Raw genomic sequence first — 16,286 nt, 5'->3', positions numbered from 1 at the left:
AACCATGTTTTGGAGGTGTCTCAATTAAGCGGCTGAAAACAACCCAACACATGGTCGAATGTCAAACTGTCCTGAGTGCGCTTAGGCTAAAAACTGTCAAACTTTCAAAATAACAAGTAAAAAAGTATCAGTCGGATTTGCCGACAGAGATATACCCTCAGCCTGTGTATATTGAAACAAATTTTTTCCAAAATACGTATGTATTTAGGGGGTTTTAAAAATTTTGGGCGTTTGAACCGACGAATGATTAGGATTAAAGATCAAAAGTTTTGCGGAGGAGATACTAAAAGAAATGGATCGACATTGACCGTTATGGAAGTGGATCTCCAGCCACAACATATGGTGCCATAGGTTTGTTTGCTCAAGAAGTATGGACTTGCCACTAAAAAAACTTTTGCCATCGTAATTGAGGCAGCGAATGCAAGTTGCTTCAACACAAATCAAAGTGATTCGATATCAGGTCTTAAAGTGATCTTATCCGAAATTTTGTGTGGGAGGTACCGGATGGAGTGGACAAATATAGTCCATATTTGAACCTGATCTATATCTAGTAGATATATTAGGATGTGTAAAGTATGGACCAATTCGGCCACTCTCTTCAAGAGTTACCGTACCAACAATTTTTTCCGAACATTTTTGAACTTTTGTGGGGGAGGTACCTGAAGGAGTGGACCGATATGGCTTATCTTCGATTTTAAACCATGTTTGGACAAAATATTACTATGGCCAAATTTTGGACCGAATCGGCACATCCGTTCTAGGGTTATCTTGCGCTCCAACCTCCCCACATGGTGTCATAGGGGTTTTTTGCAACTTTCAGACTATTTTCTCAGGAAGTATGGACTTGCCCCTAATGAAACTTGTACCGTCATATGAAGGGCAGTGAATACAAGTAGCTAAAACAAAACTCAGAGCGATTCGAGAGATGGCCCTAAACTGAACTTTTCCGAATTTTTGTGTGGGAGGTACTCGAAGGAGTGGGCCGATTGAGTCTATATTGAAACAGTATCTTAGTCTGGTACACATTTTACGATGTGCAAAGTATGGACCAAATCGGTTACTCCCTTCAAGAGTTATCGTTTCCGAACATTTTCGAACTTTTGTGGGGGAGGTACCAGAAGGAGTGGACCGATATAGCCCATCTTCGAACTTAAACTAAGTTTGGGCAAAATATTACGAAAGCCATAATTTGAACCGAATCGGTTCATGCGTTCGAGAGTTATCGTGCGCTCCAGCCAGCCAGACGGACGGACATTGCTCAATCGACTCCAAATTGTCTGAAACACATTTCGTCCAAACATACTTGGGGTCTAAAACCATTATTTCGATGAGGCACATTTTGCCCGTATGAAAGTGTATATACCCTCGTTAGCATAAATGCTGAGGGTATAAAAAATTCATGGAAGAAGACCTTCGAAACAAATGGTCGCATGTTTCTTCGGCAAAACTGATCGTGTGGCGACTATACGGCTTGAGAAATGTAGGACGGTTAATTCTGAGCATTACACTACTATTTGTTTGCCTGAAGTCTTTTGAGGAATTCGAAGAACGCATAAAGAAGACGAATCGTTCTACACCATTTTCAGATGTAATTCGAATTATTTTAATTGTAATTCGAGAATTCTATTTGTAATTCGTAACATTTTATTTGTAATTCGAGAATTCCATTTGTAATTCGAATTATTCCATTTGCAATTCGAATTATTCCATTTGTAATTCGAAATATTCCATTTGAAATTTGAATTATTCCATTTGTTATTCGAATTATTCCATTTGTAATTCGAAATATTCCATTTGAAATTAGAATTATTCCATTTGCAATTCGAATTATTCCATTTGTAATTCGAAATATTCCATTTGAAATTCGAATTATTCCATTTGTAATTCGAATGATTTTATGTGTATTTTCAAATAAAATAATTCGAATTACAAATGGAATAATTCGAATTTCAAATGGAATAATTCGAATTACAAATGGAATAATTCGAATTTCAAATGGAATAATTCGAATTGCAAATGGAATAATACGATTTTCAAATGGAATAATTCGAATTACAAATGGAATAATTCGAATTACAAATAGAATAATTCGAATTACAAATGGAGTATTTCGAATTACAAATGGAATAATTCGAATTCGAAAAAAGACGCCTGACGACACTGTGTGTTGCCTAGGCCAGAAGGTTCTTCAGAGCCCTTCGTATCTAAAGCTTTAGTAAAGTCAATGCTACCATCATTGTTCTTTGGCACGTCATGTTCTGGTTGAGACCTCGGCTAATATGTGCAGAAATGGCGTGTAGTGCTGCTGTGGTACTATGCTGCTTCCGGAACCCGTGTTGATGATCTACAACTGGATACTACACTTTGCTACTAGTAACAAAAGTGAGATCGATTCACCTTGGCTGTCATCCTTGCCATGTTTCAGTAAGGGGACCACACCGTCCATTTTACAGGCTTCAGGAACTATTATCGCGGTTAACGATGAGTTAATGACTATGCTCAGATACAAACTTCATCAAGTTCCACAAATGTTTAAGCACCGTTAACTTTGAAAATTTTACCGAAGGTACTTCTTGTTGACCTGTTTACAATAATATAAAGTTTTTCGTGGCCAAGTCCATGCATCCAACATAAAGCTATAAAAAATTTTACGGTTGGTGGACACGATAACACTGTAAATCTTATCTAATAGCCAGGAATCTCTAACGATGAAACAGCATACTAACCTGAACTTTAGTGGGTTTTCTCAAATGGGTATCATCGATAAAGATCTTGGGAGCACTGCGTATTAGCTCATCGTTATCAAACTCCGAATCGGTGGATATTTCGGTAGCTGAATTATGTTCCAATTCGTCGGATGTAGAGGTATCTGTATCACTTTGGACCTAAAAGGATAACAACAAAAATCATTAGAAAAAAAATTTAGAATGAAGAAAACAAAAACAACATTACAAAGAAAGAGAAAAACGACATGCTTAAAAAAGAACACAAATTAGAAGAAAATAACAAAAGAAGTTAAGAAAAAAAAAAATAACAAAAAACATTTATAAAAAAACATCCTTTTTAGGTACGATCCAAAAAGGTATGAGAACGAAGGCATTAGTTTAAAAAAACGCTTAATTTGTACACTTGTATGTGGGACAAAAAACATTTGAAAAAATTTGAGGTTAGGTTTTTGGTAAAAACAAATAAATGTCCCAAAAAGGGGCGATTAAAAAAACATTTAACAGCAGCATTAACAGCAACAGCGGTTTCTTTTGTTGGTGGTAAGTGAGGTTAGAACAGCATTGTTTTTTGTTGGCCTGGCAGTTACAACAACAGTTAGGGCATTTGTTTTTGTGTGGGGCCTTTTTTTAAAGGGGGAGAACACTTTATTAGAGAATTTTGTTTACCTTTAAAGATCGTACCCAGAGAGTGCAGTTTTAATAGGCATAAAACATTTAACACAATATCACCAGCCCTCTCCTCTTGTTTGAATTATTAAATACTTCTGTTGGGAAGCAGTGGCGGGCGGTAGAAGTAGTAGTAGGTGATGATAGAGGTGGTGGTGAGGATTGAAGCGCTCATCAAAAGAAAGGGCTTAGCGTTACTTTTTGTTTTGGAAATCTCATTTATGCCACACCTTTTATGTTGGTTGTTGGAAGGGATTCTTTTGGAGAGGTATTATTATGGATTGTTTGTTCTGGACTGTGGATGTGGGATGTAAGGATTGTTTTTTGTTGTTTAACTAGGTTCTAATTCTTTTAAGCTGACTGGTGTTGGTTCGTTGGTTGGTTGACTTATTACAATATTTTTAAGATATAACACATTGATCATCTGTCCCTATTCCCGTTCCAGTTGTTCTTTCTCTATATTGTGAGGGCGAACGCCGACTTGTTAGATCATTGAGATAGGAAGAACGTCCATAACCCAAATTGCTGGTGGTGTAGGGCGATTTATATGGTGAAGTATAGTTATTGGTTAACGATGTTGTGGGCAAGCGGCGACTGCTGCCATACAAGGAACTGGAGGTATCTGCATATATTGGTACATAATCATAAGTTGAGGTATTATATGATCTTCCCAGGGCACGAGAGCTGGGAAAACGACTAGAAGAGTTTGTGGCGCTGCTGTAGGTAGGACGTGAACGATATGTGGGAGTGGTTAGATCGTCATCTTCATCATCGTCTGAGAGATATTTGTTGCTGGCGTAAAGATCTCCTCCTCCCAAAGAGTTCCTCCTCTCGGCTGCAATTACCTCCTTCATATAGGGATTACGTTCCACAACTCTTTCATTGACAAAATCCCGTTTACGATCATGCAAACGTTTGCTGCGTTCCAAGAGCAATTGGGTACTGGCATCCATGGCGGCAGATGATTGTGGTACCATTGGGGATGTTGTTGTTGTAGTAGTGGGACGTTGATGTCTTGCCGGCCTTTGAGGCGTTGAAGATTTATTATACCTTGGCATTTCAAATTCACTCTCATTACTGGACAGGGACATTTGGTTACGTCCAGTGGCAGCTGGCCCTGATGTTGTGGCCAAAGAATGATTGGAACTATAAGGCTGGCTAAGCTTACTTAAATCTGTAATGGACTTTGAGGCCGGTTTACGGCCCATAGATTCCCAATCCAATTCATTGGCATTGTGTCTCGATTCCGGTGTCTCGGAACGAGGTTTAAGAAACCGAGAGGGTTTGTTGTTTTTGCTTTTTTCAAATACGGTATGACCATCTGGCCATTGGCGTTTGGGTGCATTTGGGTCCATTGTTAAATTGGCATATTCCACGGCTTTTGTTGAATTGTCTTCCTCATTTTCTTGTTCTTCCTGCTCCTCCTCATCCTCCTCTGTTTGGGGTTTAGGCCAAGGCCGATTGTTGGCTTCCTCGTTAATTTCTCCCTTTAAATTGTCGGGTTGTAGTTTTTCATCTTCCAATTTGGGTAGATCCAATTTCTTGGGCATTGGAGCAATAATGGGTTTATTGTCCAACAATTCTATAAATGCAAATGAGCTACGACGTGAGGATTGTGCTGTCTGGGCGGGGGAGGGGAATTCCAAGGTTTTTGTCATGGGTGGGGTGCCACCACGATTGCCGCCGGCGGAACTTTGTACCGAACTGCGTCGTGAATCATGGGGCCGAGGCGTACTGGGAGTTAGAATTTTGTTGGAATTCCCACTACCACTGCTGGAACCACTGCCCTTGCGTGGTGGTTTGATTTCCAGAGGTTTCTCATTGACATTATAGTCCTTGTCACGTTGTATCAAAGCCTGGCGCCTTTCCAACTCGAATTCTTCAATTAATCGCTTTTCGGAACCCTCGGAGGTTAGACCAATGGTATTTAGGATTTTTATGGAGGAAGTGGGGGATTTTTCTCTCAACAATGAATTGGAATCTCTGCGAAGCGACTTTTCTAGGGCTTTTTGTTTTTCTTCTTCTTCCCTTATTTCATCCTTAAACTTCCGTTGAGGTGCGGCGGCTTCTTCCTTGATGTCCTCCTTAAATTTTCTCTGAGGCATGGGACTGCGTGGCAACATTTCCATATTCCAATCGGAGGAGGTTTTTTCCGTTTCCGTTAGGCTCTCTAGGGAGCCCAAATCTTTTTGTAAATGTTTTGGCAAGGCTTTGTGTTTGGGCATGGGGCTGTTGGGCATCATTTCCATGTTCCATTCCAAGGAAGGGGCCTTGGCTTTGAGGCCTTGATTTTTGTCTTCACTGCCCACCGCAGTGTCTACCATATCTGCCTTAACTGTGGTTGGTGGTTTTTCCACTTCCTCCTCCTCCTTTTGTGGGGGATTTTCAATGGGTTTCAAAACCTTGGTGAACTCAGCCACATTTTCCGTTTGCCTATTGGGACCATAACCAAAGCCATCATTAACAATGTTGGGAGTTATTTGTATGTTGGGCACCTGTGTGCTATTTTTGCTGTTGCCATCCTCCATTACCAGGGATCCCCTGGACCCAGAGACCACCTTGTTTATCATGGGATCCTTGTTGTAAATGTCATGGGTAAATAATTTACTGGCAATTGGAGAATCTTCTATTAAAATCTCATCCTCATCAATAAGACGAGGAAATTTTAAGGGTTTATCAGCCTCCAAAGGCATGGCGGGGGGTTCCACTTGCCTTGATTTACACACCTCCTGCATAACATCTTGCACTGATGGTGGCATATTACTGGGTGAGAGCTTGGAAAGTTTCTTTTTGAGGCGTTGAGGTGCCAAGGGTGGTGTTGATTCACTGGAAGATGAAGTGCTTTTTTGTCTACGTTTTGGCCTACAGGGGAAGTTGTTATTACCACCGGTGGGAACTTGCAGAGGCACATCAAGCCGGGGAGGAGTTTTGACAACATAGTGGATAACCTGTTCTTCTTGTTCTTCGTGTGGCTTTTTCTCTTCCCCTTCGAGTGTCTCCACCTCCTCCTCCTCATTGAGAGGTATAATTTCAATTAACTCATCATTGGAATCAAATTCCACATTGACCAACATTTCATCGGAAAATTGACTAAATAAATTCTCTATACTATCATCTTCGGATGAGCCACGCATTTGTACTGTTACCGGTGCCACACTGGGACTTTTGCTAATGGAGGTACACAGGGAATCCTCATCGAAATGTTCATTGAGCAATATGTTCTTATCCTCTAGTAAATCGGAGGGATCTAATAGAGAATCCAAGTTGTCAATGGTGATCTCACCACCACCCATGGAAACGTTGGATTGGCGTCGCGATTGTAAACTGGCCAAGGAACTGCGCCGAGAACTATTTAATGAAGATTTGTCACAGCCGGTTTTGGGTAAATTGCGTATATCTTCCACCAAGGGGCGTTTGGGGGGTGTAACAACAACAGTGTCACTCGGTGATGATGAAGCGGCAGCGGTGGCGGCAATGTTTTCAGTCGTTGGTTTCAAATCAATATTGTGGGACTGATTTTTGTTTAAAGCAACAGAAGTTAGGCCGGATGGTGTTTGAGGCTTTGTATCCAAATTCTGGGGAATATCATCTTCCCTTCTAGCTGTTGAAGAGGATGATGAGGAGGACTCAATATTGTTAAACGAGGGTTTCAAATCAATATTCCGAGATTCATTTTTGTTTAAGTCAACGAAAGCTAAGTTTGAGGTAGAATTAATGGTATTGAACGAGGGTTTCAAATCAATATTCCGCGATTCATTTTTGTTTAGAGAAACGGCTGCTAGGTTAGCTGCAGCTTGAGTCGTTGTATCCAAATTATTCAAAGCAGTTATGAGAGCATTTTCAGAAGTTTCTTCCGCTTGTGTTTCTCCTGAAGGTTTCAATTCAATATTAATGGAATTGCTTTTCAGACCTGGCTTCGGGGAATTTTCTGTTTCCATCTTCATGACGTCCGGAGATACTTCAGCTTCTTTGGGCTCATGGGGCTTTAACTCAATGCTAATGGATTGCTTGTAGGGCCTGTTGGCTGTTGCAGCAGTATCCATAGGTGTATCCTCCGACTTTTCATTATTAATGGTTACTAAGGTATCTTCTTTAGTTGCTTTTGGACTTTTGGGTTGGGAATCCGTTTCTTCCTTGTTTGTAAGAAGCTTCTCTTGTACCTCTTGCCCTTTCGTTTTACTCACATCCCCACTAACACTCACCAAAGCCAATTCCTCCAAAGAGGCATAAACTATGGGCTTCTGCTGGGGTGGGGGAACTTTCTTGGCCATTTCCTTGGGTGGAGAAGGCGATGGTTTCTTTAGCTTCTTTTCGGGAGATTTGTGCAACTTCTTTTTCAATGGAGATTTACGCTTCTCCGGTGACTTATCCACCACCTTACGTTGTGGAGTTTTCAGCTGCGCTTTCTGGGTCCTTTCAGGACTTTTTTGTTTGAAACCAAAGAATTTGGCATATTTTGAATTGCTAAAAACATTTGGCTGGCCATTCATCATGGGCATACTTGGCGCCGCCACCTCTTCCTCCTCTTTGTTATTCTTTTTATTGAGGTTATGTGTCTTTTGAAAATCTGTCCTTTTCTTTTGCAAAAAATTGGTGGCCTCATTACGCCATTCAGATTTCAAATACTCCATGGTCTTTTCCAAATCACTAAAACTATCCGATTCCCTAGAGACAATGGATTCTTTGGATTTATTCAAGTTGCTTGTGGAGGATTCCATGCGCCGCAATTTGAAATTTGGTTCGGCAGCATTGGACACTGAACTCATGGACTCAAAACGTTTGAGTATATTCTGGACACCACTTGGCAAATCACCTTCCTCCTTGTGCGGTGATTCTTTGTCCAGGCTATTTTTACGCGGCAAATGCATTTCACCCTCACCCAAGGATTTGGCTTTAAGTAACTTTTTCCGATTACTTGCAGGTGAGGCTTTTTTCTTTGCCAGCCCCAAATCTATGCCCGTCTCTTCTAGGATATGTTCAATTTTATCCGACAAATCGTCACTGGGTGATCTTTCTTCTTGAAAGAGCTGTTGATATTCCAGACTGGGCGAACGCATTTCATCACTTTGATTTTGCAGAATTTCATCGAGTATCAAATCATCTTCATCACGGGGAATGAGCGATTTCTTGGCTGCAGCTGGGGACTTTTTTAGGGAGCCCTTGCGTACAATTTTCTTAATGATTTTTACATTTTTGCCCTTTTTACCGGCCGCGGCTGTGGCCACAGCTGTGGTGGTGGTTATGGCTTTGTTGTTAGATGCCGGGCTAGCGTTGGTGGTTATGGCTTTGTTGCCAGAGACTGGGACTGTAGTGGTGTTGCTTGTCTTGGGTTTTGCTTGCGTATTTGCAACGGTCACCACCTTGGGTTTTATTTTTTCTATATCCACAGCCCCATCCATTTGATTGTCCTTCAGGCTAAACTGCTGTTTGGAAGCTCCTGTTGCCAGTGAGTTCTGCCTCTTGGGAGGTTGTGGTTTATTACCTTCCACTTTTGCCTTACTATCCAAGGCTTTTTCCGTTTGACTCTTCCTCAACCTATCGGCCACGGTAACAACCGAACTTCGCCTCTGCGGTGCCGGACTGGTGGGGAAATATTTCGATAGATCCACTTCTTGCAAAGATTTTTGATTTTTATTTACATTTGTGGTGGAATCTTTGTTTTGTTGTTGATTGGGAAAATATTTGGAAAGATCTACATTGGGTGGCACCTGTTGGGCACTTATGGTGGGTGTTACCATCTGAGATTTGATACTATCCAAAGTACCGGAGAAGTTTTTCGTTTCAATTTCCTTCAATTTATCGGACATTTTCCTGTTGGGTTTGGGTGAGAATTTTGTTTCAATTTTATACAACATTTTACCCATATCCTTGGTGGAGGATTCCGTATCCTGGGGTTCCTTTGGTTCTTTGGGTTTCGCTTTATCGGCGCCCTTGGAAATTTCAATATTCTTAACAATACCCAAAATATTTTCAATTTCCATTTTGGTATTCACATCAGCCGTTGATTTGGAGGATTTGGGGAGTTGAGGACTTTTGGGGGCAGCCGTGTCCCCCTTTAAGCTATTTTTCCTACTCAAGGGTTTCTTGTTGGCCTTTAATTGTTCATTTTCCTTGTTGATCATTTCCTTGATTTGGGCCAATACCTGACGGCTATCCATGACGGGTTTTTGAGACTTCTCCTCTAACTTATTATCAGGCTCCTTCTTAGCCTCTTCCGGCTTCTTTAAAACATCCTTAAACTGTGATTTGGGGGCATACGGATTGTTTTGGGTGTTTGCTGCAACACCCGCTGATGCAGATTGTTGTTCCAAAAACTTTGCCTTGGCCGCCAAATCGTCCTTGAATTTATTAATTTTTTCTTCAAATTTGTTTGCGGCAGGAGCGGGGCTATTACCACCACCTACACCAGTGGCTGCCTTATTATCGGCCAACCATTTCTCTTTCATACTTAATTTCTTTAAAATATCACTTTGTATGAGATTCTCCTTGGCAATGGTATCCAAATCCTTGTTCATCTTGACCACATTGCTTAAGTTGTATAGCTTGGCACTGATGGCATCGATTTCCCTGCTCAATTTATTATCGGAATTTTGTTCCAATTTTTCAATATCAGCTTTGGTGGTTTTCATGGGACCTTGATCTAGGCCATTTAAAGGCATATTCAATGATGAGGATGTGGATTTAAATGATAAATCTGACCCAGCAGAGTCCTTACGTTTTTCAGCACCGGGTTTAATCTCCAATAATTTGGAGTCATTACTGTCCTTTGATTTTTCAGGGGTAAGGTCCTCTTTTTCTGCTGCATCCCTTATCTTTGATTCTTGTTCCGGCATCTTTGTTTCTTGTTCCGGAATCTTTGTTTCTACCTCCTTAATAGGTGTTTCCTTATCCTTAGTCGTTGTTCTTTCTTCCTTAATAACTGTTTTATCCTTGTCCTGACTCGTTGTTGACTCTTTAGTTTCGTTGAGATTTTCGTTGGTTTCATTTGAAGATTTATTCTAATTTTTGCATTATTTTTAAAATTTCAAATAAAATTTACATAAAGAAGGATACCCAACACCATTTACATGAAATTAAAAGTGAGAAATGAAAAAAGGATAAATGGAAATAAAGGATAAAAGAGTATGTTTAAATATGTGAGGTTGTATTCGTGTATGTGTGTGTGTGTGTGCATAAAGATAAAGTATAATTAAAGAAAATAAAAAAGGCTCGATTAAAATTAAAATTTCCCAAAATCCATAAAAAACAAACAAAATTCGCACTTACCTCAGTTTCGGTGTCTGTTGGCAAATTGGGTGGTAGGGGAGGTAATCTAACCTCCTCACGTCTCAATTCTCGAGCCTTGGCAAATTCCTCGCCCTCAGTGTCATCTTTGCCATCATCTGGAAACAAGCAAAAAAATTGTCACTCAAATCTTAACAAAAAGAATCTCCCAAACTTACCCGCCAATCCTTCACTAGAATCATAAAAATCATCTGAATCATCACTATCCGTATAGTTTTGTTTACCAATCCACTCCGAGGCAAGCTGCAAAGTTTGTGCCCCCAATGGTGAATCATTGGCCTCTTCAAACATATCTGAATCCGATTCAGTGTCAGATTCATCAGAGCTTGTTAAATCAGATTCTGAATCATTATTAGATTCTGGTAAGAAATTACGTCCCGACCATTCATGTTCATCGATTATGTGTTCCTCGGAGGGTTCACCATCCGACATGGCATCGGTATTTTCAAATTCGATGCGTTCGGGCGTTTGACCCCGTTCTAGTAGTTCCATTTTACTGACATTATCAACTGGGCCACGTTTCTCGGGTGTCTTGGGTTCTTCACCCGACTCACTGTTTAGGGCTGACTCTTGTTCGCCGGTTAAGCGGTCTACTGCTGACATTGTAGCAGCAGCTGTGGCGGGTGCTGCCTCATTTGCTGGGCCAGTTAATTTCTGAAAAAGGCAGAGAAGAAATTAAAAAAAATTAGTTCGAACTGTAAAGAGAGGTTGGTTCATTTCCTGGTTATTTTATAGGAGCATATACAAATTACTTCATAGGAACCTATAAAAGTTACCTTACAGGAGCCTATAAAGACACTTCATAGAAACATATAAAGGATACTTTATAGGAGCCTAAAAATGTTACTTTATAGGGGCCTACCTTATAGGAGCCTATAAAGGACGCCTTATAGGAGCCTATAAAGGGCACATTTTAGGAGCCTATAAAGGCTGCTTTATAGGAACCCATAAAGATGGCTTTATAGGAACCCATAAAGGCTGCTTTATAGGAACCTATAAGTGCTAGTCTGTAGGAAACTGTAAAGGCTCCTTTATAGGAACCTATAAAGGCTGGTTTATACGAACCTGTAAAGGCTACTTTACAGGAACCTATAAAGGCTGCTTTATAGAAACCCATAAAGACTGCTTTATAGGGACCCATAAAGACTGCCTTATAGGAACCTATAAAGGCTCCTTTATAGGAACCTATAAAGGCTCCTTTATAGGAACCTATAAAGGCTGCTTTATAGGAACCTATAAAGGGTCCTTTATAGAAACCTATAAAGGCTCCTTTATAGGAACCTATAAAGGCTCCTTTATAGGAAACTATAAAGGCACCTTTATAGGAACATATAAAGGCTCCTTTATAGAATCCTATAAAGGCTCCTTGGGTGCCACCGTGGTGCAATGGTATGCACACCCGCCTTGCACACTAAAGGTCGTGGGTTCGATTCCCCGGCCAGTCAACATCAAACACTTTTCAACGGTGGCAAAATACCCCTTAGTAATTTTGGCGACATTTTCTGAGTATTTCAGCCTTGTACAACTTCTCTACACGTGGTGTCTTAGACACGCCGTTCGGACTCGGCGATAAACAGTAGGTCCCATATCATTGAGCTAATATGAATCGGGGTGCACTCATTGATATGAGAGAAGTCTCCCCTGTCCCACCTGGGATGTTTGTGGAACAATTATATATTATTATATTATATTATATTATATATTATATTATATATAAAGGCTCCTTTATAGGAACCTATAAAGGCTGGTTTATAGGAACCTATAAAGCTCCTTTATAGGAACCTATAAAGGCTCCTTTATAGGAACCTATAAAGGCTCCTTTATAGGAACCTATAAAGGCTCCTTTATAGGAACCTATAAAGGCTCCTTTATAGGAACCTATAAAGGCTCCTTTTTAGGAACCTATAAAGGCTCCTTTATAGAACCTATAAGGGCTCCTTTATAGGAACCTGTAAAGGCTCCTTTATAGGAACCTATAAAGGCTCCTTTATAGGAACCTATAAAGGCTCCTTTATAGGAACCTATAAAGGCTCCTTTATAGGAACCTATAAAGGCTCCTTTAAAGGAACCTATAAAGGCTCCTTTATAGGAACCCATAAAGACTGCCTTATAGGAACCTATAAAGGTTTCTATATAGGAACCTATAAAGGCTCCTTTATAGGAACCAATAAAGATTTCTTTAAAGGAATCTATAAAGGTTACGTTATAGGAATTTATAAAGGCAGCTTCATAGGATCATGTAAAGGGTACTTTATACGAACCTATAAAGCTCCTTTATAGGAACCCATAAAGACCGCCTTATAGCAACCTATAAAAGCTCCTTTATAGGAACCTATAAAGGCTCCTTTATAGGAACCTAAAAAGGCTACTTTATAGGAACTTGTTAAGGCTCCTTTATTGGAACCTATAAAGGCTCATTTATAAGAACCTATAAAGGCTCCTTTATAGGAACCTATAAAGGCTCCTTTAAAGGAACCTAAAAAGGCTCCTTTATATGAACCTATAAAGGCTCCTTTATAGGAACCTATAAAGGCTCCTTTATAGGAACCTATAAAGGCTCCTTTATAGGAACCCATAAAGACTGCCTAATAGGAACCTATAAAGGTTTCTTTATAGGAACCTATAAAGGCTCCTTTATAATAACCCATAAAGACTGCCTTATAGCAACCCATAAAGACTGCCTTATAGGAACCTTTATAGGTTCCTTTATAGGAACTTGTGAAGGCTCCTTTATAGGGACCTATAAAGGCTCCTTTATAGAAACCTGTAAAGGCTCCTTTATAGGAACATATACAGGAGCCTTTATAGGTTGCTATAAAGGAGCCTTTATAGGTTCCTATAAAGGAGCCTTTATAGGTTCCTATAAAGGAGCCTTTGTAGGTTCGTATAAACCAGCCTTTATAGGAACCTATAAAAGCTCCTCTACAGGCTCCTTTATAGGAACTTGTAAAGGCTGCTTTATAGGAACCTATCAAGGCTCCTTTATAGGAATCTATAAAGGCTTCTTTATAGGAACCATAAAATGCTCCTTTATATGAACCTATAAAGGCTCCTTTATGGGAACCTATAAAGGCTACTTTACAGGAACCTATAGAGGCTCCTTTATAGGAACCTATAGAGGCTCCTTTATAGGAACCTATAAATGCTCCTTTATGGCAACCTATAAAGGCTCCTTTATAGGAACCTATAAAGGCTCCATTATAGAAACATATAAAGGTTTCTTTATAGGAAACTATAAAGGCTCCTTTATAGGAACCTATAAAGGCTCCTTTATAGGAACCTATAAAGGCTCCTTTATAGGAACCTATAAAGGCTCCTTTATAGGAACTTAAAAAGGCTCCTTTATAGGAACCTATAAAGGCTCCTTTATAGGAACCTATAAAGGCTCCCTTATAGGAACCTATAAAGGCTCCTTTATAGGAACCTATAAAGGGTTCTTTATAGGAACCTGTAAAGGCTCCTTTATAGGAACCTATAGAGGCTCCTTTATAGGAACCTATAAATGCTCCTTTATGGCAACCTATAAAGGCTCCTTTATAGGAACCTATAAAGGCTGGTTTATTCGAACCTATAAAGGCTACTTTATAGGAACCTATAAAGGCTCCTTTATAGGAACCTATAAAGGCTCCTTTATAGGAACCTATAGAGGCTCCTTTATAGGAACCTATAAATGCTCCTTTATGGCAACCTATAAAGGCTCCTTTATAGGAACCTATAAAGGCTCCATTATAGAAACATATAAAGGTTTCTTTATAGGAAACTATAAAGGCTCCTTTATAGGAACCTATAAAGGCTCCTTTATAGGAACCTATAAAGGCTCCTTTATAGGAACCTATAAAGGCTCCTTTATAGGAACTTAAAAAGGCTCCTTTATAGGAACCTATAAAGGCTCCTTTATAGGAACCTATAAAGGCTCCCTTATAGGAACCTATAAAGGCTCCTTTATAGGAACCTATAAAGGGTTCTTTATAGGAACCTGTAAAGGCTCCTTTATAGGAACCTATAAAGGCTTCTTTATTGGAACCCATAAAGACTGCCTTATAGGAACCTATAAAGGTTTCTTTATAGGAACTTATAAAGGCTCCTTTATAGAAACCCGTAAAGGCTCCTTTATAGGAACCTATAAAGGCTCCTTTATAAGAATCTAAAAAGGCTCCTTTATAGGAACCTATAAAGGCTCCTTTAAAGGAACCTATAAAGGCTCCTTTTTAGGAACCTATAAAGGCTCCTTTATAGGAACGTATAAAGGCTCCTTTATAGGAACGTATAAAGGCTCCTTTATAGGAACGTATAAAGGCTCCTTTATAGGAACGTATAAAGGCTCCTTTATAGGAACTATAAAGGCCCCTTTATAGGAACCTATAAAGGCCCCTTTATAGGAACCTATAAAGGCTCCTTTATAGGAACCTATAAAAGCTCCTTTATAGGAACCTACAAAAGCTCCTTTATAGGAACCTATAAAGGCTCATTTATAGGAACCTAAAAAGGCTACTTTATAGGAACCTATAAAGACTGCCTTTTAGAAACCTATAAAAGTTCCTTTATAGGAACAATAAAAGGCCTTTATAGGAACCTATAAAGGCACCTTTATAGGAACCTATAAATGCTGCTTTATAGGAACCCATAAAGACCATATAGGAGCCTATAAAGGGTAAGGTTTAGGAGCATATAAAGACTGCTTTATAGGAACCCAAAAAGACTGCTTTATAGGAAGCTATAAAGGCTCCTTTATAAGAACCTATAAAGGCTCCTTTATAGGAACCTATAAAGGCTCCTTTATAGGAACCCATAAAGACTGCTTTATAGGAACCTATAAAGGCTCCATTATAAGAACCTATAAAGGCTCCTTTATAGCAACCTATAAAGGCTCATTTATAGGAACCTAAAAAGGCTACTTTATAGGAACCTATAAAGACTGCCTTATAGGAACCTATAAAAGGCTTCTTTATAGGAACCGATAAAGGTTCCTTTATAGGAACGTATAAAGGCTCCTTTATAGGAACGTATAAAGGCTCCTTTATAGGAACGTATAAAGGCTCCTTTATAGGAACCCATAAAGGCTCCTTTATAGGAACCTATAAAGGCTACTTTATAGGAACCTACAAAGACTGCTTTATAGGAACCCATAAAGACTGCTTTATAGGAACCTATAAGTACTCGTCTATAGGAACCTATAAAGCCTCCTTTATATGAACTTATAATGGCTCCTTTATAGGAACCTATAAAGGCTCCTTTATAGGAACCCATAAAGGCTCCTTTATAGGAACCTACAAAGACTGCTTTATAGGAACCTATAAAGGCTGGTTTATACGGACCTATACAGGCTACTTTACAGGAAACTATAAAAGCTGCTTTATAGGACCCTATAAAGGTTTCTTTATAGGAAGCTATAAAGGTTACGTTATAGGAACTTATAATGGCTCCTTTATAGGAACCTATAAAGGCTGGTTTATACGAAGCTATAAAGGCTACTTTACAGGAACCTATAAAAGCTGCTTTATAGGAACCTATAAAGGCTCCCTTATAGGAACCTATAAAGGCTCTTTTATAGGAACCTATAAAGGCTCCTTTATAGGAACCTATAAAGGCTCCGTTATAGGAACATACAAA

The 16,286-nt window shown here is 39.5% G+C and overlaps 1 protein-coding gene across 1 annotated transcript in view; it reads right to left on the bottom strand.

Annotated features, from left to right (window-relative positions):
- Nucleotides 1-16,286, bottom strand: part of Mical (Molecule interacting with CasL) — an 83,083-nt gene that overhangs the window by 48,699 nt on the left and 18,098 nt on the right. Inside the window, exons 10-13 of the mRNA XM_073965525.1 lie at nucleotides 10,835-11,330; nucleotides 10,659-10,774; nucleotides 3,806-10,390; nucleotides 2,727-2,885 (exon numbers count right to left, since the gene is read on the bottom strand). Coding sequence (XP_073821626.1) covers nucleotides 2,727-2,885; nucleotides 3,806-10,390; nucleotides 10,659-10,774; nucleotides 10,835-11,330 — 7,356 coding nt within the window. The remainder of the gene's footprint in view (nucleotides 1-2,726; nucleotides 2,886-3,805; nucleotides 10,391-10,658; nucleotides 10,775-10,834; nucleotides 11,331-16,286) is intronic.

This window comes from Musca autumnalis, unplaced genomic scaffold, assembly GCF_047663935.1.
Source record: "Musca autumnalis isolate F117 unplaced genomic scaffold, ASM4766393v1 scaffold_1, whole genome shotgun sequence".
NCBI classification, from domain to species: domain Eukaryota; kingdom Metazoa; phylum Arthropoda; class Insecta; order Diptera; family Muscidae; genus Musca; species Musca autumnalis.
Note: the sequence above shows the minus strand (reverse complement) of the source record. Positions and strands in the feature narration are given on the sequence as shown.